At 40.5% G+C, this 22069-nt stretch overlaps 1 protein-coding gene across 1 annotated transcript in view; it reads right to left on the bottom strand.

Annotated features, from left to right (window-relative positions):
* The window catches only part of LOC124620018, a gene marked incomplete at its 5' end in the record, with an annotated part of 235959 nt that overhangs the window by 190319 nt on the left and 23571 nt on the right, over positions 1-22069 (bottom strand). The window contains one exon of the mRNA XM_047146685.1: positions 13647-13826. Coding sequence (XP_047002641.1) covers positions 13647-13826 — 180 coding nt within the window. The remainder of the gene's footprint in view (positions 1-13646; positions 13827-22069) is intronic.

The raw sequence follows: 22069 nt of genomic DNA on the forward strand, positions 1-22069 counted from the left end.
AACAACAACAATGCTGCAATTACTCTACAGCATCCTGTGTGGGCATGACAAGTAGCCAACTGTCTCTTCACAGGACCACCAAACTGTGCAAACTGCAAACTTCACCAACTAGTTGCCAAACATTCTCAATATGACAACACAAATGAATTCAACAGCTGCTTCACAATGTGGGTCATTTAGTATTCCCTTCCAGCACAAGTTTCTCTGAACTATGCAGATGGGCATTGTCTGTCTGACACATCCTGCACTCTTGCGATCCCCCTGGTCTAAACCTCCGCTAACCTGTTCCCACTGCCTTACCTTGCATTTAGCTGCTCTCTTCTGTCCATACCACTTCTTCTGCATCTAGATCATGCAGTGATGCACTACTTTCCCTCAGTTCTCTCCCTCTTCTTCTTCCTACTTCGCTAGTTGTACCCTCTGTACCTTTTTTTGTCTTGTTGTGAAGCCTCAAAGTCATCTGTCCAACGGCCTGCCTCTTTTCTGCTACTCCCTCATTGCCTCATTCCCCATCCCAACTCCATCAGCTTAGGCAACTGCTTTCAGTAACTGAGGATCAATAATTAGTATTGCCATGACCACCAGTGTGCATCTGGGTGTCTGTGTGGTTGTGTGTGTGAGTGTCCGTACTACTACTGGGAAAACAGCTAGTGATAGAAAGCTCGTGTGAATGCTGTTTTCTGTCAAGTGTCACTGGGCTCCATGCATTGACCCACTATAAGTGAATGGCTAAGTGAATGGCTGAGTCTTGCTTATTTTATCTAATAACAAATTATGATTTTTATTATTATGTGCATTTATAAGTAGGGACGTAAACAATGACTGAGTCAAATCAAATGGCTCTGAGCACAATGGGACTTAACATCTATGGCCATCAGTCCCCTAGAACTTAGAACTACTTAAACCTAACTAACCTAAGGACAGCACACAACACCCAGTCATCACGAGGCAGAGAAAATCCCTGAACCCGCCCGGAATCGAACCCGGGGACCCGGGCGTGGGAAGCGAGAACGCTACCGCACGACCCCGAGCTGCGGACAATGACTGAGTCAATTTCTGTTTAGCTACCAGAGTATGAATAAACATCATACAGTTAGTGGATATTCATAATTTAGCTAACATCATGTAAGCAGTCTGTGGTAAGTCACTAAACTGAAAACATCTCTGTGTTGCTATCAGTCTGTCAGATATCATCATTTATTTTGTTAACATCATACAGTCAGCTTCTATGGGTGAGTGTGTTGGTCCATCCCAAGCTATCAGAAAGTAATTATCAATGTGACTCAGTACAGTAACTATGTCCATCAGTAAAAGTGTCAAGTTTGCTATGTAACAAACTTAAACCTCTTGTTATTTGTAAGTCAGAACTCGATAGAGAAAGTGTACAGTTTATAGGTAACCACTCTATCAAAAGAATTGTAGTGTACATGATATGTTGTTATGCAATGTAAGAATTGTCTAAGGCCCGCACCTCGTGGTCGTGCGGTAGCGTTCTCGCTTCCCACGCCCGGGTTCCCGGGTTCGATTCCCAGCGGGGTCAGGGATTTTCTCTGCCTCGTGATGGCTGGATGTTGTGTGATGTCCTTAGGTTAGTTAGGTTTAAGTAGTTCTAAGTTCTAGGGGACTGATGACCATAGATGTTAAGTCCCATAGTGCTCAGAGCCATTTGAACCATTTTGAATTGTCTAAGCTGTTGAATACAAGCTGATCATGGCAATATTACTTGTTTCAATAAATGTGAGAAGGTAGTAAATCAATTTCTACATTGCTGTGTTTGTTATCTAACAACTAGTTACCAAATCAAATAACTGCAGGATGAACAACGAAGAAAAGATGTGAGACCTCCAAGATAAAATTCAAGTCATTAATGCTTCAAACGGAATCATTCACAAGGGACATGAATAATTTAATGGCTTTGTACAAAAACCCAGACGCTCACAACACACTGGTTAAATGGAGGAATATTCTCACCAATGAGAGTAACATCTTAGCTTCTGAAAAAAAAAAAAAAAAAAAATAACTTTTCAATCCATACAAATAATTATTGAAAGTGCTTAGGGAATATTTGTATATTGGCATTAAAGAGGGTTCAGCTATGTCCTCAGAGTAAAATTCAATCAGGATGTCATTTCAGCATCATTAAGTCTCTGAACTGCAATAATCATCCACCAAAAATAGACTTTGTCGGGATGCACATGGTACACTGTATTTACATGCATGTAAACGTGTCATTTTTTCTGGTGGAAACTTTGAATACAAATGTGAATGTTTACTTAAGCTAAATAAATACATCAACTAGACATCTGGAGCGGAATAACAGAGACAAGAGTTCTGAAACTGGGAAACATAATTAAGAAAACATCTCTACAGAAGCTCAATCAGATTCACAACATATATCAAAGATTCTTGAAAGTAACTTACTACAGGAGTTTGTCTGACATCTCACTCCCTATGTTTATGATTATTAGAGATTATGGTTCTATGTGGTCCGGTCACATTACTACTACTATTGGCTAGGTTTGACATCAATGTGCAATAACCACTGGCAGATGGGATGTGGCAACACTAGCAGTGGAGGGTGTATACAGATAAAGCGTGTCAAAGGGATGCAGGAAACAGTGCAGTTGTTGTCATAATGTGGAAATGGAGTAATTTATCTTATGTTCAGGTAGAGCATTGGCTTTTGGACCAAATGTGGAATCTTTTCCAAAATGCCTACAGTATACAGTGTATGGCAAAACAGTGCTATCCAAAATACACTCCTGGAAATTGAAATAAGAACACCGTGAATTCATTGTCCCAGGAAGGGGAAACTTTATTGACACATTCCTGGGGTCAGATACATCACATGATCACACTGACAGAACCACAGGCACATAGACACAGGCAACAGAGCATGCACAATGTCGGCACTAGTACAGTGTATATCCACCTTTCGCAGCAATGCAGGCTGCTATTCTCCCATGGAGACGATCGTAGAGATGCTGGATGTAGTCCTGTGGAACGGCTTGCCATGCCATTTCCACCTGGCGCCTCAGTTGGACCAGCGTTCGTGCTGGACGTGCAGACCGCGTGAGACGATGCTTCATCCAGTCCCAAACATGCTCAATGGGGGACAGATCCGGAGATCTTGCTGGCCAGGGTAGTTGACTTACACCTTCTAGAGCACGTTGGGTGGCACGGGATACATGCGGACGTGCATTGTCCTGTTGGAACAGCAGGTTCCCTTGCCGGTCTAGGAATGGTAGAACGATGGGATCGATGACGGTTTGGATGTACCGTGCACTATTCAGTGTCCCCTCGACGATCACCAGTGGTGTACGGCCAGTGTAGGAGATCACTCCCCACACCATGATGTCGGGTGTTGGCCCTGTGTGCCTCGGTCGTATGCAGTCCTGATTGTGGCGCTCACCTGCACGGCGCCAAACACGCATACGACCATCATTAGCACCAAGGCAGAAGCGAATCTCATCGCTGAAGACGACACGTCTCCATTCGTCCCTCCATTCACGCCTGTCGCGACACCACTGGAGGCGGGCTGCACGATGTTGGGGCGTGAGCGGAAGACGGCCTAATGGTGTGCGGGACCGTAGCCCAGCTTCATGGAGACGGTTGCGAATGGTCCTCGCCGATACCCCAGGAGCAACAGTGTCCCTAATTTGCTGGGAAGTGGCGGTGCAGTCCCCTACGGCACTGCGTAGGATCCTACGGTCTTGGCGTGCATCCGTGCGTCGCTGCGGTCCGGTCCCAGGTCGACGGGCACGTGCACCTTCCGCCGACCACTGGCGACAACGTCGATGTACTGTGGAGACCTCACGCCCCACGTGTTGAGCAATTCGGCGGTACGTCCACCCGGCCTCCCTCATGCCCACTATACGCCCTCGCTCAAAGTCCGTCAACTGCACATACGGTTCACGTCCACGCTGTCGCGGCATGCTACCAGTGTTAAAGACTGCGATGGAGCTCCGTATGCCACGGCAAACTGGCTGACACTGACGGCGGCGGTGCACAAATGCTGCGCAGCTAGCGCCATTCGACGGCCAACACCGCGGTTCCTGGTGTGTCCGCTGTGCCGTGCGTGGGATCATTGCTTGTACAGCCCTCTCGCAGTGTCCGGAGCAAGTATGGTGGGTCTGACACACCGGTGTCAATGTGTTCTTTTTTCCATTTCCAGGAGTGTACATGCCAAGGCAACTGGGGTGCACCATGTGCCATAGATGACAGGGTTGAACAACAGCAGCATAGATGTGTACAGGCCAATAGATGTGCAACTGTTGAGTAACTGACTGGCCAGGTGAACCAAGGACTACCAACAGTATCTCCTCAATGACCATTCAAAGAACAGTGTTGTGTATGACCTTCTGCAGAAGACACCTGACTCATGCACACATGCTAACTACTGTCCACTGGTGGCGAAGGTTTGGATTTGCATGCCAAAACTGCAACTGGATATCCATTGAGTGGCAACAGGTGGTCTTTTGAGATGAATCACTGGACAGATGGCAAACAACCTGCAACAATTTTCCAAAGGATCGAGGCTGGAGGAGGAGGTGTTATGATCCAGTGAATGTTTTCATGACATCCAGTTATCTCATCATCCTGGAACACAATGGATCAACAGAGGTATGCATCTATCTTTGGGGATCATGTTCATCCCTAAATGCAGTGTGTTTTTTCTTGACACGACAGCATCTACCACCATGACAATGCAATGTATCACACAGCTCACAGTGTAGTGTATGTGCGTGATTCGAAGAGCACCATGACGAATTTACCATGATTCGAAGGGCACCATGATGCATTTACCATACTCCCGTGGCCAACAAACTCTTTCGATTCAAACCCAATCTGTGGGACCACCCCAATCAGGCTGTCCACACCACAGATCCTCAATTGAGAAACCTAACACAGTTGGCCATGGCATGGAGTCAGCATGGCTGTGGGTACCTCCAGAATGTCATTGACTCTGTTCTGTCTCACAGTAATCAAAAATGCAAAAGACTGTCATTCAGGATTTTGAAAGGTGATCACATTAGTGTGACTGGACAATGTATTGCAAGACAGATATCATTCCTATAACTATCAAGAGGTATCTTCACTGTTCATGTGCAAACAGAAAATGTCATCCCAGTGATTTCCACATCAACAGCTTAGGAGATGACATATTTCATGAAAGTTTAAACAATTTGGATCACATTAGTGCTGAACTTTCCAATGTAGGATGCAGTGAAGATCATGTGATGGTCACAGTTCCTAAGCTGATTTTTGAGAAAGGATGGTTAGGGGCATTAAACTAACTCTGAACTCCCTGAAAATTTTAAGAGTCCACCCTGAAACAACTGATATCCATTGATAAATAGTAGTTAAACCCACATATTTGTTTATTTCATTATATGTACATTTATGTTTATGAATGAATTAGTTAACGTGTTGTGACACTATGTGTCCTTCCTTAGATCGTAAGCAGAGCTACTGAAATCTCGTGGCCGAATCAATGACCTAAGGTAGGCTGCGTATTTTCTCTTCTGCTCACTCTGACTCATTGTGAAAAACATCAGGTTGTAGTAAGTCCCTGCAGTTAAAATAGAAAAAAATTATACCCTACTTTCAATTACTGGCTTACAAAAATCAATTAGACTTGTTTCTGAATAAAACTTTGCTTATAATTGATGATTTGATTTTTATCTCCATTTCCATTTCACTACAAAATTTATACAGTTTGTCCAGTGTAGCTTGGCACTTTTAATGAGGATCTGTTAAGAGCAGAAGCAAGAAGGCAAATATATCCCACTCATAGACTTCCATGGAATAGTAGTGGTGTGTAGAGAACAAGCGCATCCATACTCTCACAATGCAGGCAGCACACACCTGTTTTATGCTTCTACAAAAGTCAAAGAGACACACATAAATTAGAGAATTCAATGTTCTGTTTAAGTGAAATTGAAACTAATAATGCCTTATACTATGATATAATGTAAATGGATAGATAAATATAATCACCAATTGTTGGCAGGTGACACACACACAAAACAATTTAACTTCTACACACTTTTGGAGCAAATGGCTCCTTCTTCTAGCAGAAGAGTTGAAGGGGAAGGAAGAGGGGTGAAGGAAAACGACTGGAGAGATTTAGGGAAAGGGGTACAGTTTAGAAGTCACCCAGAACCCTGGCTCAAGGAAGACTTACCATAAACATCGTGCATGAGTTAATAAGAGTGAAAAGCTATATGCACTGTATGTAGTAGAGGTGGGAGGGGAGACGGTGAAAAATAGACAAGTCAGGAAATGAAAGCTGTAGAAAACAAAAATGGAGTGAAGAAAGGAATAGTTACAGTGAAGAAATACTGAGACAAAAGGGGTTAACATAAATTAAGGGCAGATGGGTGGCAAGAACCAAGGACATGTTGTAGTGCTAGTTTCCACCTGCAGAGTTCTGAGAAACTGGTGTCTGGGGGAAGAATCCAGATGGCACATGTGGTGAAACACCACCGAGGTCATGAGTGTTATGTTGTAGAGCGTGCTCTGCAACAGGATTTTGTGTGTTGCCTATATACACCCTCTGCCTATGCCCATTCATCCTGACTGATAACTGTGTAGTACTCATGCTGATGAACAAGGCTGAACAGTGTTTACATAACAGCTGGTATATGACAAGTGTTGTTTCACAGGTAGCTCTCCCTTTGATAGCATATATTTTGCTAGTTACAGGGCTGGAATAGGTGATGTTAGGAGGGTGCATAGGGCAAGTCTTGCATTGGGGACAGCCACAGGGGTAGGAGCCATACGGTAGGGAGACGAGTGCAGGAGGAGCATAGGCTCTGACAAGGACATTGCGGAGATTGGGAGGGCTACGGAAAGTAATTCTAGGTGTGGTGGACAAAATCTCAGACAGAATGGATCTTATCTCAGGGCATGATTTTAGAAAGTCATGGCCTTGTCAAAGTAGTTGATTAATACATTCAAGACCAAGACTTCTTAAAATAATGCCCTGAAATGAGATCCATTCTGTTTGATATTTTGCCAACCACATCAAGAATAGTTCTTCATCGCCCTCTCGATCTCTGCAATAGCCATGTCAAATCCTAAGCTCCTTCTGCACCCATCTCCCAATCCTATAGCTCCTACCCTTGTGACCATCCCCACTGTAAGATTTGCCCTATGCACCCTTCTACCACCACCTATTCCAGCTCTGTAACTGGCAAAACATATGCTATCAGAGGGAAAGCCACCTGTGAAATGACACGTCATATACCAGCTGTTATGTAACCACTGTTCGGCCTTTTACATCAACATGACTGCCACCAGTTATCAGTCTGGATGAATGGGCACAGGCAGAGGGTGTGTATGAAGTGCATTCAAAAAGTATGATGACTTTATATTTTTATGAAAAAATATTTATTTATTCATCAATGTTCATGTTATCCCCTTCAAAGTAACCCATCTCAGTTAAAATACACTTGTACCATTGCCTCTTCCAATCCTCGAAGCACTTCTCATAAGCACTTTTTTGCTACAGCCCTGAGTACTTCCAGCGATGCAGCTTTTATTTCCTCATCATTGAAAATCTACCTCCTTTCATAGGTCTCTTCAGTTTTGGGAACAGGAAAAAGTTGCAGTGGGCCAATATCATGGCTGAGGCATCACTGTCGTGTTGCTTTTGTCCAAAACATGTCTCACAAGCAACAATGAATGAGCAGGTGCATTGTTGTGAGGCGAAAGCCATGAATTATTTTTCCACAAATCTGGATGTTTTTTGCATATTGCTTCTTGCAGACGGCGCAAAATGTCAAGGTAATACTCCTTACTGACCGTATGACCTCGAGGCAAAAATTCATGATGCACTACGCCATGGTAATTAAAAAAAAACAATGAGCTAAACTTTGAGACATTTGATCGATCTTGGTGTGCTTTTTTCGGTCTTGACTCTCCGGGAAGCTTCCATTGGGAAGACTGGGCTTTGGTTTCGATGTCATAGCCGTAAACCCATGTTTCGTCACCAGATATGACCCTTTTGAGCAAATCAGGATCATCACTGACGTCATTCAAGAGCTCCTGAGTGGTGCTCATGCAACAGTTCTTCTGATCAGAATTGAGAAGTTCTGAAACAAACTTAGCTGACACATGTCTCATATGCACAACATAAAAAAAATTGCATTGACACGAGCCAACTGATATGCCAACATCCTCAGCAACTTCTCTTACGGTAATTCGACGATTTTCCAAAACACTTTTCTTCAGTGCTTCGATGTTATTATCTGTTGTTGATATGCTGTGACGTCCAGAGCGAGGTTCATCATTGGCATTTTCTTAGTCATCTTGAAAGAGATTATACCATTTGTAAACATTTTCTTTTACTTAGAGCAGACTCACCGTATGTGACTGTCAACATTTCAAGTGTTTTAGAGAACTTGATTCCATTTTTCACACAAAATATGATGCAAATCTTTGCTTTACTTTCTAATAATAATCAAAAATCATCCAGCACCCTAAAACACATCTAACCTTTCTATCTGTCAAAAACAAAGTATGCTGTACACTTGAAACTGTAAACATATGTTTGGGACATGTGTAGGTCTTTAAATATGTCTGCTTGTGTCTGTATATGTGTGGATGGATATGTGTGTGTGTGTGTGTGTGAGTGTATACCCGTCCTTTTTTCCCCCTAAGGTAAGTCTTTCCGCTCCCGGGATTGGAATGACTCCTTACCCTCTCCCTTAAAACCCACATCCTTTCGTCTTTCCCTCTCCTTCCCTCTTTCCTGATGAGGCAACAGTTTGTTGCAAAAGCTTGAATTTTGTGTGTATGTTTGTGTTTGTTTGTGTGTCTGTCGACCTGCCAGCACTTTCATTTGGTAAGTCACTACATCTTTGTTTTTAGATATAACAATAAAAAAGTTTGATAATCGAATGTACATTGCCCATGCAATTTGAAATGTCACCTTACTTGTTGATCTGCCCTCATACACGCGACACACAATATTGTGTTGCAGAACATGCTGCACCACATAACAGTCATGACATTGGTGCCTGTTTCACCACATGCAGCATCTGGATTCTTCCTCCAGACACCATTTTCTCAGAACTCAGCAGGTGGGAACTAGCACTACAACACGTCCTCAGTTCTCATCATCCATCTGGCCTTAATTTACATTAATTCCTTCTGTTTCAGCATTTCTTCATAGTAACTACTCCTTTCTTCACTCCATTTTATTTTTCTACACCTTTCATTTTCTGACATGTCTATTTTTCACTGTCCCCCCTCCCACTTCTGTTTCATACAATCCACTTAGCTTTTCACTCTTATTAACTGATGCATGATGTTTTAGTGGTAATCTCTGTCTTGCATATTACCCTGTCTTCCACCTTTAACCTCTGAGGCTTTCAAATCCCACCTGGTGCATCCCCATCCCATCCGCTAAGTTTCCCCTGACCACGGGTTCTGGGTGAGATTTCTGGACTGTATCCCTTTCCCAAAACATCTCCAGTCCTTTCCTTTCATCCACCTTCCATCCACTTAAACTCTTCTGCCAAAAGAAGGAGCCACTGCCTCTGAAATCTTGTAAAAGTTAAACCCCTTTTGTGTGTGTTTTCACCCGCGACCACTTTGTGAATAGATTTTGATCCATCCATTTACATTATATTATCATTAATAATTTTCAATGTTATATTGTGATACATTCAACAATGAAACCCACTGCCACAAATTATTTATCAGCAAAAGAAAAAGGAATTCAACAATAGCCAACACAATGCTACTACACAAATGTTGCTTGCTGTTGAAGTTGAAAGCTTATTGGTTCACAGTTACACGATTTCTACTGATTCCTTTTGCCAGCAACCCCTGCTAGAAGTGCCAAATTACAGTGGAAAAAAAACTTCAGTGTACAATGACAGAAATTTTGATGCTCAATGAAACCAAATATAGACTAAACATTATCAAAATCTCCATGTTCAGCACTCAAGTCACAACAGGAAAAATCTAGGAGAGCAGGGTGTATACGTGGACAAAGAAAAAAAAATTCCCGCCTTTTACCCGGATTTCCCGGTAAAAAATACACGTTCTCCCGGGTGGAAATACACTTTTTCCGTGTTAAGTGACAGTACACTCTTCCTCGGCACTGTAAAACTCATCAATCCTTTGAATTTTTTATGGTTTTATATACCGACTTAGAATTTCCAGGCACTTCAGAAAATGAAACTCCCGGGTGGGGGTATTATTTTTGTATTACGAAGGTATAAATTTGAATTCCACCAAACACCGCATGTCACTTTCCGAAGCATTGAAATCGAGATTGCGATGTGCTGTTGTAAGCCAGTTATAGCTTATGTCACTTGACCTCGCCCGCTGATGACAGCATAGGACACATGATGTAGTCAGTCAATAGCAAGATCACTCTTAAGCAGCGCGAACACGCAAATAAGAAAAGTTCATGGTTTAAATTAAGATACATCACACAAATGTGCCAATAAAATTCTTAATAACGACATAAATGCCTGATATGGTCTCGAAATTCTTCTAAATGGTCGTCCTCAAAGAGTTGATTTTAAAATGAGAGTCAAACGCTTTGTGATTTAAGAAATTCATCGTACATTCTCGCACACAGTTCATCTTGGGCAAAAGGAAATTTGCTTTGAATGTAAAGCTTTTCAAACCACCATCCGCAATATTTTCCCGTGACCTGTTAGACATTGGTTCGTTTCAGCAGTTGCAAGAGAGCGTCAGATAACAGGCATCACCACACTTGCGCAGCTACGATGACGCAGGAAGCCCATATGTTCATACGTGTAAATATTAAAAGATCTTATATTATGTCATAAAAGAAACAAGACATCAGAGGATACTTCAAGAGCATCGGAATTTTGTGAACCACATTAAAATGAATAATTCGGCTTAAAGTGCACATTCGTATGTCCATATTCGGTTGTAAATTTTCTTGGAGTACCAGTGCTGTATTATCTCAAGTTTGGTTCTTCATTATGGTATAATGCCATACATGCACTTGAAATGCAGCGAACAGTTGAAACCAACCAGGAGTGTGAAATTAAAGTATTTGTTTCAAATAAATTGACTGCCTCAGCAGAAAAGATTAATAAAAGCCAAATCTCTTTAGCAAACTGACAAAAATAACTTCACTATTCTGCAAGGCGATTAATGCTTGACTGTCAGAAAATTGGAAATGAAATCTGAAAGTAATAACATATTTTTGCCTTCAGTTACTAAGCCAATGCCTTCCGTTACTAAGCGAACGTATTTTAATTCATTTGATAGCTCCCAGCGGCAAAAATCCATTTCATCATCATTTAACGTGAGAGCAATAAACGAAGACGAAACAACAAAATCACTGAACGAAAGACAGGTCATGTGGAGACGACCCACCTCCCCACCACAACTCTGACTGCTCTGTGCATCAGCCCCAGATTTACTATATTCCTGAACTGGGGCAATATTAGGTAGTGGTGCCCAGCGGCACTTCAGTAACCAGAAGCGGGAGAAGGTACTACGCATATGCGACTGAACTGCGCATGCGCAAGAGCCCGCCCGCAACTGCTCAAACGACTGGCTCTGAGCACTATGCGACTTAACTTCTGAGGTCATCAGTCGCCTAGAACTTAGAACTAATTAAACCTAACTAACCTAAGGACATCACACACATCCATGCCCGAGGCAGGATTCGAACCTGCGACCGTAGCGGTCGCTCGGCTGCAGACTGTAGTGCCTAGAACCGCACGGCCACTCCGGCCGGCTCTCAAACTACTCTAATTTAAACAGTTGGCACATCATGCTCATCGGAGGCAATTTGTTGTTATGAAGCATTGCATAGTCCTCCTAAGCCTTCGACACACTGTGCTGTTAGCAGACGCTAGTATGAGCACTGCGTTTGTTGTTGTATGCGGCACATTTCCTTTGCAACTAAAGTTTTATTTTCATTTTTTTTCTCTCGTTCATGTTTTGTTGCTGCAGTATTATTCTGCAGTAGCGGGATACAGTAATATCCTTAGTTAGAGTATTGGTTCTTACCAATCCAAAATCATAAAAATTTAACTGAAAACCAAAACAATGAAAAATTCCCGGAATTCTAAACAATTCCCAGGTTTTTCCCAGTTTTCTCCCGAATGAATAAATTCCTGGGTTTTTCCCAGATCTCCCAGATGTCTCGGGTTGCATACACCCTGGAGAGGTACTGGAATTGTTTTGCAATTATGGTTCCAAATTCTTGGTGCCACAGCCTATATTAAACAATCTGTACTTAATTTGACGCTCTGGCAAGTCCAACCAAGAGACTATTATATCAATTAATTATATCAACAGTATGTGCAATATCCATATATGCAAACAGAAAAAACTACTGTTTGAACGGAACAGTGTTAGATGCACAAATGAAACAAAATAAATAAATTCTAAAGCAGTTCAATGATCTGCAGTAAAAATGATCATGACTTATACTCAGCACGGTTTTGAGAAAGAGACATTTACTGAACTAATGTTAGAGTCACTGTAGAACAGTTGACAAATATATTGAAGTTGAGATATGTTCACAGTGCAGAGACTACAGAAAAATAGAGCAAAAAGAATTAATTGAATCTGTCCATGGTTGTCTGCTAATTCTGGTAACAGTACCAAAAATGCCTAAAGTCTAAATTACTGTAATACACATAATAGTCTATCTCCTGTTTACTGATGGTGATACATTTTTAAATAGCGAATTATACTATATTCAAAGTGGTTAAAACTAATTTTTTTGCCAATACAGAAGACTTTCCTTCTTCAGGCTATCTTTCAACTGGCATGCTCTTCTGCGTATACTTTGTTTTTGTATAGCTAATATGAAATATGTGTATGTAGATGGTCAAAGTTTAATGCCTAACAAATGTTGAGATCATAAGAATTGAAAACAGTCATTCATTTGGGAGGAATTTAAGGAAAAAAAGACTAGTGTCTTGTTAGGGGAACCATCCCGACAAACACTTGAGTGATCCTGAGAAAGCTCTGGAAACATATATAAGAACAGTGAGTCAGAGATTCAAAAACTATTCCTGTAAAAGTTATGGTCAATATGAGCGAAGATGTCAATGGACATTTCCAATTTTTTAGAGAAGTTCAATGTAAGTGTTGCTGTTACCAGTTTGTGAAAAATCTGTAATCTACAGTCAAAAAACAGAAGATATCACATTTGCCTTCCATTTACACAGACATACATGAGACTGACGGTTATGTACAGTTATTTCATAAAGTATTTGGCGTCTACACATCATATATCTGAAATTTCTATTGTTACAGTTTGTAATCCTACTTATCACATTTGTTTCCCAATACAACAGTATGAACATGTTACATGCACAATGAATTAGTCTTAATAACTGTTTATGTAGCTTATAAGTTATTACAATTATGATAAACAGTTTAGCTTGATAAATCTACAACTAGAACTAACCCGATCACACTACAAATAATTAATATCATAAGCACGTTATTTGATTAACAAAAGCAATGAAAACTATTATACAGTAGAACAGAGTCTTGAAATTCTTTTGAAGGCATTAATATTGTTGCTCTGGCAGTGAAAGCAGACAGTACTGTTGAAGTAGCACTGAAACACTAGGCTTCAATCACTTATGCCTTTATGGGTTTAATCTGCCAATATTTACCTAGACATTTTGGCAAAGGATATCGCCACCGACCGTCAATCTGGCACACAGTTGAAGTGTTTCCCTCCAGCTTCATGCCATCATGGCACCTGAAGATAATACTTGCACCAAGACCAGTACCAGCCTCGATATTCTCAAGCCATCCATTGTACAGGATGCCCGGATGGCCACAGTTTATTTCTACACAACAAAATTGTGCCAGGAAAACAGACAATACGACATTTATCATATCTGTAGCAACTAATGTATTTCAAAGCACCAAGAAGCTGAGATGGAAATAATTTTTTTTTTTTAAATTTTGATATTTCAATTAGTTGATCAAAAATTCCATTGCATACACTTACTATGAAAATTTCTCTCTGACCTGCCTGATACTGTCATATTACTTTTACTTACTGTAAATTTGAAACAAAATTCTAACATATTTTTGAAATCTAGTAATGTCAAATACTAGAAGAATTATAAATACAATCTTTTGTTAATGAATTTAGCCTCTTAGGGCAAAGAGCCTTTGAAATAGATTTGAAAGTGAAGAAGAAGGAAAATGAAAATAAAAATACTGAGACAAAATTAAACAATATTTTCTTACATGAATTAATTATTAATAGCTTCCATTAAAGGTAGAAACTATCTTAAAACATTACACAGAAAGAGTACTTTATTAATGTAACAAAAACCTCTGACTCATTGATCAGACTCACTGAAACTGTTGCTCAATACTGGGACTCAACAAACATGCAACACGGACACACATTTTCTAAAAGAAATGATCTACAAGCAAATGCAGAACTGAATGTTCCTAAGCTGACTTTTAGCAATTTTCCCTACTATCTAAGGTACATAAACTCAATGACATTGCTGCCAGTTTCACTAATTGTTAGATTAATGCTACTTTTCTCAGTTTCCTTCAATGCTTTCGTCCTGCATGTATATATATGCCTAACATGCAAATTATGCTGCTAGTATAAAGTCAGTTTCTCAAACATACATAAAAAATTATATTTTTTTCTGTGAATACACTTCAATAAATTGGCACAGGGCAGCTAAATCTGCTGGACTAAATTCTGAGCTGCATTAAAATGGAATTTCGTATTGAAATAAACACAAAGTTGGTAAATCAGTGTTCACAAACATGGATTAGAGATATGCAATGTGGAAAAATTCATACTAAAGTTTGACATATTGTTGTCAGAAAGAAAAAGAAATATTGAGTTTTCAGAACTGAGATTACATTCTTTGGTGGATAATGGAGAGAAAATGCGTGTAGAAATTGCTGAATAGAAACTGCTGAAAGTTTAAAAGGATGAATAAAGAAAGACGAGTAAGCCAAAATCAAGAGTACAGGGGAAAATGTATGCAGAAAGGCTAGAATTCATCTCATTGCTATCAGACTATATTTTTATTCTCTGTCCATCTGTATAATGCATATGGTACAGGGTCCTTTTGATTCTATCATATCTTCAGATTATTGAATTGTTTGTACAATTAGTAGACCTATTATTTTGGATTCTCAGTCTGCACTGGGGCCTGAACAATATTTATAACCTCCACCATGAAAGATATTTCTTGGAATAATATTACGAGTAGGAAAGCTGCTACTCACCATATAGCAGAGATGCTGAGTCACAGATAGGCACAACAAAAAGACTTTCACACTTCGTCAACAATAGACTCGCACGCGCACATGCACACACACATGCACATGCGCGCGCACACACACACACACACACACACACACACACACACACACACACACACACACACACCTCACACACACAACTGCAGTCTCAGGCAACTGGAACCACACTGCGAGCAGCAGCATCAGTGCATGGTGGGAGTGGAGACTGGGTGGGGGTAAGGAGGAGCCTGCGGTGGGGAGGGGGAGGGATAGTATGGTGGGGATGGTGGGTAGTGAAGTGCAGCAGGTTAGACAGAGGGCAGGGGAGAGGGGGGGAGGGGGGAGGAAGTAGCGGAAAGGAGAGAAATAGAGAGAAATAAATAAAAAGACTGGGTGTGGTGGTGGAATGACGGCTGTGTAGTGCTGGAATGGGAGCAGGGAAGGTTACAGGAACATTGGATATATTGCAGGGGAAGTTCCAGCCTGCACAATTCAGGAAAGCTGGTGCTGGTGGGAAGGATCCATGTGGCACAGGCTGTAAAGCAGTCATTGAAATGAAGGGTATCACATTTGACAGTGTGTACAGCAACAGGGTGGTGGACCACTTGTTTCTGGGCCACAGTTTGTCGGTGGCCATTTATGCGGACAAGCAGCTTGTTAGTTGTCATGCCTACATAGAAAGCACAGTGGTTGCAGCTTAGCTAACTGGTTTCACAGGTAGCCCTGCCTTTGATGGGATAAGTGGTGTTAGTGACTGGACTGGAGTAGGTGGTGGTGGGAGGATGTGTGGGACAGGTTTTGCATCTAGGTATATTACAGGGGCATGAGCCACAAGGTAAGGGATTGGGAGCAGGGATTCTGTAAGGATGGGCAAATATATTGTGTAGGTTTGGTGGACAGCGGAATACCACAGTGGGAGGGGTGGGAAGGATAGTGGGTAGGACATTTCTTATTTCAGGGCACAACCAGAGGTAACCGAAATCCTGGCAGAGAATGTAATTCAGTTGCTCCTGTCCTGGATGGTACTGAGTTATGAGAGGAATGCTCTTCTGTGGCAGGACGGTGGGGCTTTGGGAGGTGGTGTGAGATTGGAAAGATAAGGCACGGGAGATTTGTTTTTGTATGAGGTTTGGAGGATAATTATGGGCAGTGAAGGCTTCAGTGAGATCCTGTCCGCCCTGATAGCTGAGTGGTCAGCGTGACAGATTGCCGTCCTATGGCCCCAGGTTCGATTCCCGGATGGGTCGGAGATTTTCTCCGCTCAGGGACTGGGTGTTGTGTTGTCTCCACCATCATTTCTTCCCCATCCGGCATGCGGGTTGCCCAATGTGGCACTGCATGTAATAAGACCTGCACCAAGGCAGCTGGACCTGCCCCGCAAGGGGCCTCCCAACCAATGACGCCAAACGCTCATTTCCATTTTTTCAGTGAGGCCCTTGGAATTTTTCGAGAGGGACTGCTCATCACTGCAGATGCGACAACCACAGGTGGCTGCTAGGCTGTACGGAAGGGACGTCTTCGTATGGATTGAGTGGCAGCTGTCGTAGTGGAGGTGTTGCTGGTGGTTAGTAGGTTTGGTATGGACAGAGGTACTGATGTAGCCATCTTTGAGGTGGACGTCAACATGGGCCTATTCATGGGTCATCTAGAGGAATCCTTCCTAAAAACCCAGAATCGCAATCCCCTCACCTGGTTCAGATTCATCTTTGCTATCTGGATCGAAGATGAGAACACCCTATCCACATTCCTCCACTACCTCAAAAACTTCTCCCCCATTTACTTCACCTGGTCCTACTCAACCCAACAAGCCACCTTCATAGATGTACATGAGTTATGCACATTCGATAACACTTTTGATTTGTGATTGTTTGTAAATGCCTTTCATGATTTGCAAGCAGGAAGTATCACTGGTTTCAGAGTTGTAGTAACTGTAAATTTAAATATTTGTCATGATAGTCTTTGAATTTTTGTTGATCATTCTCACTCAGTTTTTTTGTCACCTTTGGTGAATCACTGTACCTTAATAGTAAGCATGTCTGAGTTTTCTATGTAAGGCGCATGAGACATTAGAGCCGTGCATAATTTGCTACCAGTTGTAAAACAAAATATTCATTTTCTTATGGTTGAATGTTGTTAAATATATTTTGACTTGAAGCTGTGTTGTTGACATTTATAGTATTATGGCATAGTGCGACAAAGTGTACTCTATAGTCAAACAGTTGTGATCACGCAGGGTGAAGTTGCTGTTATAATTACGTATAATGTTTAGATTTGGTCATTTATTAATAAAGATTAAATGAAATTTGTCCAAAACCATCCACTGCCTTACTCCCATCCCCTATTACAGACATGATATCAGAAAAAGAAAATCCTGCTAGAAAAGTATGTTGATAAATTCTGGGAGGAGATAAATTATATTTATGCTATACAGTTATTTGCTGAAGTAATTGTCTGCTAGCACAATAATACTGAGCAATATGTGCTAAGAGATCATGGGCAAGTAAATTACATGGTACTACTAGTGGAATTGCAGTGGTCAAAAATTGAAGTGGAAAGGCACTGTTTGGAATATATACAATAAATAATTCACAACATTGTGTGTAAATGCTACTATGAGATGAAGAGACTGTTACAGGTGAGGGAGACATTGTGAGCCTTACTAAACCAGCTTGAAGACTTATGAATCAAAAAATAAAAATTGAAGAAGACGAAAAGAAACTGTGTGTACAGACACTCTACTTCTTAACATGGCTAGTGGGGTAATTGTGAGAAATGAAAGGGCAGTGGTGAGAGTTTTGTTTATGAGTGTGGCAAATCAGTGCTGAAAAATAAATGTCTGTGATTAATTTTTGTTACTTTTTTTGTATGTACATCTGTTGTGACACAGTAAACACATAATTTCACAATCTTTATGTAATGGGTACAATTTGGTAGTTCTTTCACATTATATGTTTTCTTTCCTATGTCTTTGGTGTCCAAAAGAAATGTATACTGTTTCTGAACCTTACAACTGCTATATCAATGACCCCACATGCATTAAAATATTGCAACTCACAAATCTTTCTTCCTCGAAAAATAATTTCTTCAGTTGTTGTGTGTATGCAGAAAACTATTAAATCTATTTCCAAATGCCAGCAAACATTTTCTCTCAGCATCTAATATTATCCTAGCCTGTAAACTGTCCCACATGTAGGATATACAGGGTGTCCCAAAAAGAATGACCTGATTTTAAATAGCATTATTTATTAGGAAGAAGGGCTTAACACCAACAAATTGTATACTAAATTACTCAGAAAATACAGAAGTTTATAAAAATCCATCATAAATGTTCAATATGTCCTCCATTGGCTGTACGGACGACACCTAGCCAATAGCCGAATTCATCCCACACTGAACGTAAGGTGTCTTTGTCACTGAAGCTACAGCAGCTGATATTTTGGATTTTAGTTCATCAATGTCACAAGGTAAGGGAGGAACATAAACGCATTGTTTAACATAACAGCACAGGAAGAAATCACATGGTGTTAAGTCAAGGGACCTAGGAGACCAAGAGAGTAAAGCCTGGTCTTGGGGTGCTGTATGCCCTATCCAACGTTGAGGCACGCTGGCATTGAAGAAACTGCGCACGTTGTTGTGCCAGTATGGTAGTGCTCCATCTTGCTGATAGATGAAATTGTTGAAGTCAAGTTGTGGGAATGACCAGTTCCGTAGCATTGCAAGATATGATTGTCCTGTTACAGTTTCTTCCTCAAAAAAGCAGGGTCCATAATGTTACTTTGCGAAACAGCACAAAAAACATTCACTTTTGGTGAATCACGTTCATGTTCAATTGTTTCATGAGGATTTTCAAGGCCCCACATATGCACATTATGATGGTGAACCTTACCACTAATATGGAAAGTTGCCTCATCGCTGAATATCAACCATGACATAAAAGTGTCATCTTCCATGTACCCTAGAATAGCATTGCTAAAGTCCATTCACTTCATTTTGTCAGTATCTTGAAGAACTGCAACCAGTTGTAATTGGTATGGTTTGAGAGCTAAACGACGCCGTAGCACACGCCACACTGTCATACGTGGTAACGCAAGTTCTCGGCTAGCATGACACGTAGACATACGGGGTCTCCACTCAAATGCTCGTTGGATTTGTTCCACTGTTTGTTAAGGAACACATGGCCAGCCAGGACTTTTGCCTTTACAGAGGCACCCTGTTTCTTCAAACTGTTTATATCATTGTCAAATGTTCTTCAGTGATATTGATTTAGCACGTAATCGAATATGAAATGCCCACTCAACTGCGATCACTGATTGAGTAGGTCTAAATTCAATAACACAATAAGCCTTCTGTTGCCATATTGCACAAGACTGGCTGCATGCTCCAGGTCAGTGCTCGTAGCGACATATAGCAGATTTTTTCTGAAACTCTAGACCATGCTCATTACATCTAGCGCTGTTTCAGTTACCTAGTGAAAATTGTCTCAATATTATTACAAGTTAAAATTGGGCCATTCCTTATGGGACACCCTGTATTTGCCTTTTTTCTTTTATCGTGCCTACACACCTATTATGCACTGTTAGTGACTTCCCGCAAGTTAATTCAAAGTAATGTTTCATTATTCACGTGCTGTAAGCATCACTTTCCTTTCTAGCCTCCCTAAGTGCAAAACTTACATACACAAAAACATCTGCATCTATAATCTGCAAGCCACCTTGCATTGTACATTTGAGCATACATCTGATCCTACTATCATTTTCCCACTTCCCTGTTCCATACAAGTGGGACGTAAGCTCTCTCACTTTCAATAGAAAACCTCTCCATGACACATTATGCCATTCTTGTAGTGACTGCCACTGAAGTTTGTTGAGCATATCTGGAAGACATACTAAATGAACTTTATAAATCCAAACTGGTAAACATCTCAAACTGATGAGCAATACTCAAGGATCAGTTTAACAAGTGTTTTGTAGGTCACCTTTGCAGAATGTATTTCCTTGAGATTCTTCCAATAAATATCGTCCAGGCATTTGCTTTCTCTACAATTACTTTTATGTTGCCACACACTTTAGGTTGGCCCAGATGGTTCCAGTTAGAAATTTTATGGTTGTAAATGTTACCAGAGGTTTTTTTACCACTAGTTAAATTGAATGGTAATGTATATCTTCACCTACATACGCACAATGTTACATTGGGATGACCTACAACGACCCACTACAGCACAAAAAATACATGAAATTTTCATCACTTTTCAAATAATAAGCACTCATGAGAACCGTTATGTAAAAAAAAGATATACATCCATGAGTTCTAACACACACACACGCGCACACACACACACACACACACACACACACACACACACACACACACACACACACAAGAACTGTTCAACTTTCTGCTACACAGTGTTCACTGCGGATTTTGATAATAAGGTGCACGAGTGTGGGCAAAAAATGTTTAACAACAAGTATCAGTATCCTGTCAGAAAGTATGTTTCACATCTCATCAGTGCCAATCTGACCAGATGCTTTGACTGTCAAATTTTCTGAGTGTACCACCAGTTAGGCTCACTTCTGTTATCCATTTCCCCATCTTTCAATAGTACCACTATTCATTTCGCTAGCTTTCTGATCCACAAATTCTTTTTTCTAGTTACATTACTTTGATTTTTCCAGAAATTCAGATCTCATTCGCCACAGTAAATTTCACTTGTATCAGTATGTGCCACTGATTCTGAGAGATTTCTCATTTCAGTCTTCCTTTTACATCTGGTGATATATTTTCCCTTTGTTCCTCCTTCTCCTCATCTAAAAATTAAGGAACCCCAGTTCCAAAAAACTGAAGAGTAATGAATACCCTCCTGTTATCAGTGAACATTGCACATAATTTATCTTCTACATTGGTAAAGTCTGAAAAATTACATGATGCATTAAAATCATTAAGAGAAATCATAATTCATTTTGTACACCACTATAACAATATCATAATTATTTGTGTTCATTCAATACAGGTTTCTCAGAGCAGTTATACCTGATGTTCTGCCTCTTTACAGTCACTTCCTTCCATGCAACAGATAGACATCCATAACATAGATGTATAGCAACAGCAAATTATTTTAGGCACAGTAAACATAATTTTAATAAAGCAGAGTCTTAGCTACTAGTCAGACATTTAGCACTGTGTCTTCAATATATTATCTAATACTGATAAATGCACATTTACATGGACTTAACACCAGGGAGCAGAAACTATGCTAACATCAAACACTGAAACATTTATCATCCTCTATTAATAACAGCAACAGCAGGATTCCAAAACGAACATAAAAAAAACAAATAAAATTTTTCTTCCTGGATGGAGATTTATAGGTAAAATCGTATTGTCTGTTACTTCCTTAACAATTTTTGTGTGCCTGTTGTTAATAATTATTGGTTATTATATGTCTGTGTATCACTTTCTGTCATGATTCTTTTTCTGTCCATTCCTTTTTATTTCAACGGAGCATATCACTAAGCATTAGGTCACTTATCTTTCTCCAGTACTTCATAGAGAACAACAAATAAAGACAGAAGTATAATGGCATGAGTGATGTGTCATCTGTTACATGCAAATGTGTAGCTACTTACACAAGCCTGGATAGTTTGAATGCGTTTGATTCAAAGTATCTACTGACTGTAACAGCAGAATGCTGAGGCTCTACTTTGATAACTTTTTGATGAATATTAATAAAAAGTTTTGCACACATGCTCTAATACAGTGAAAGATAATTCTGTTAGAAGTTAAGCTAGCGAAGGAAGACTCAAAA

The sequence above is a fragment of the Schistocerca americana genome, chromosome 6 (assembly GCF_021461395.2).
Source record: "Schistocerca americana isolate TAMUIC-IGC-003095 chromosome 6, iqSchAmer2.1, whole genome shotgun sequence".
In the NCBI taxonomy this organism is placed as follows: domain Eukaryota; kingdom Metazoa; phylum Arthropoda; class Insecta; order Orthoptera; family Acrididae; genus Schistocerca; species Schistocerca americana.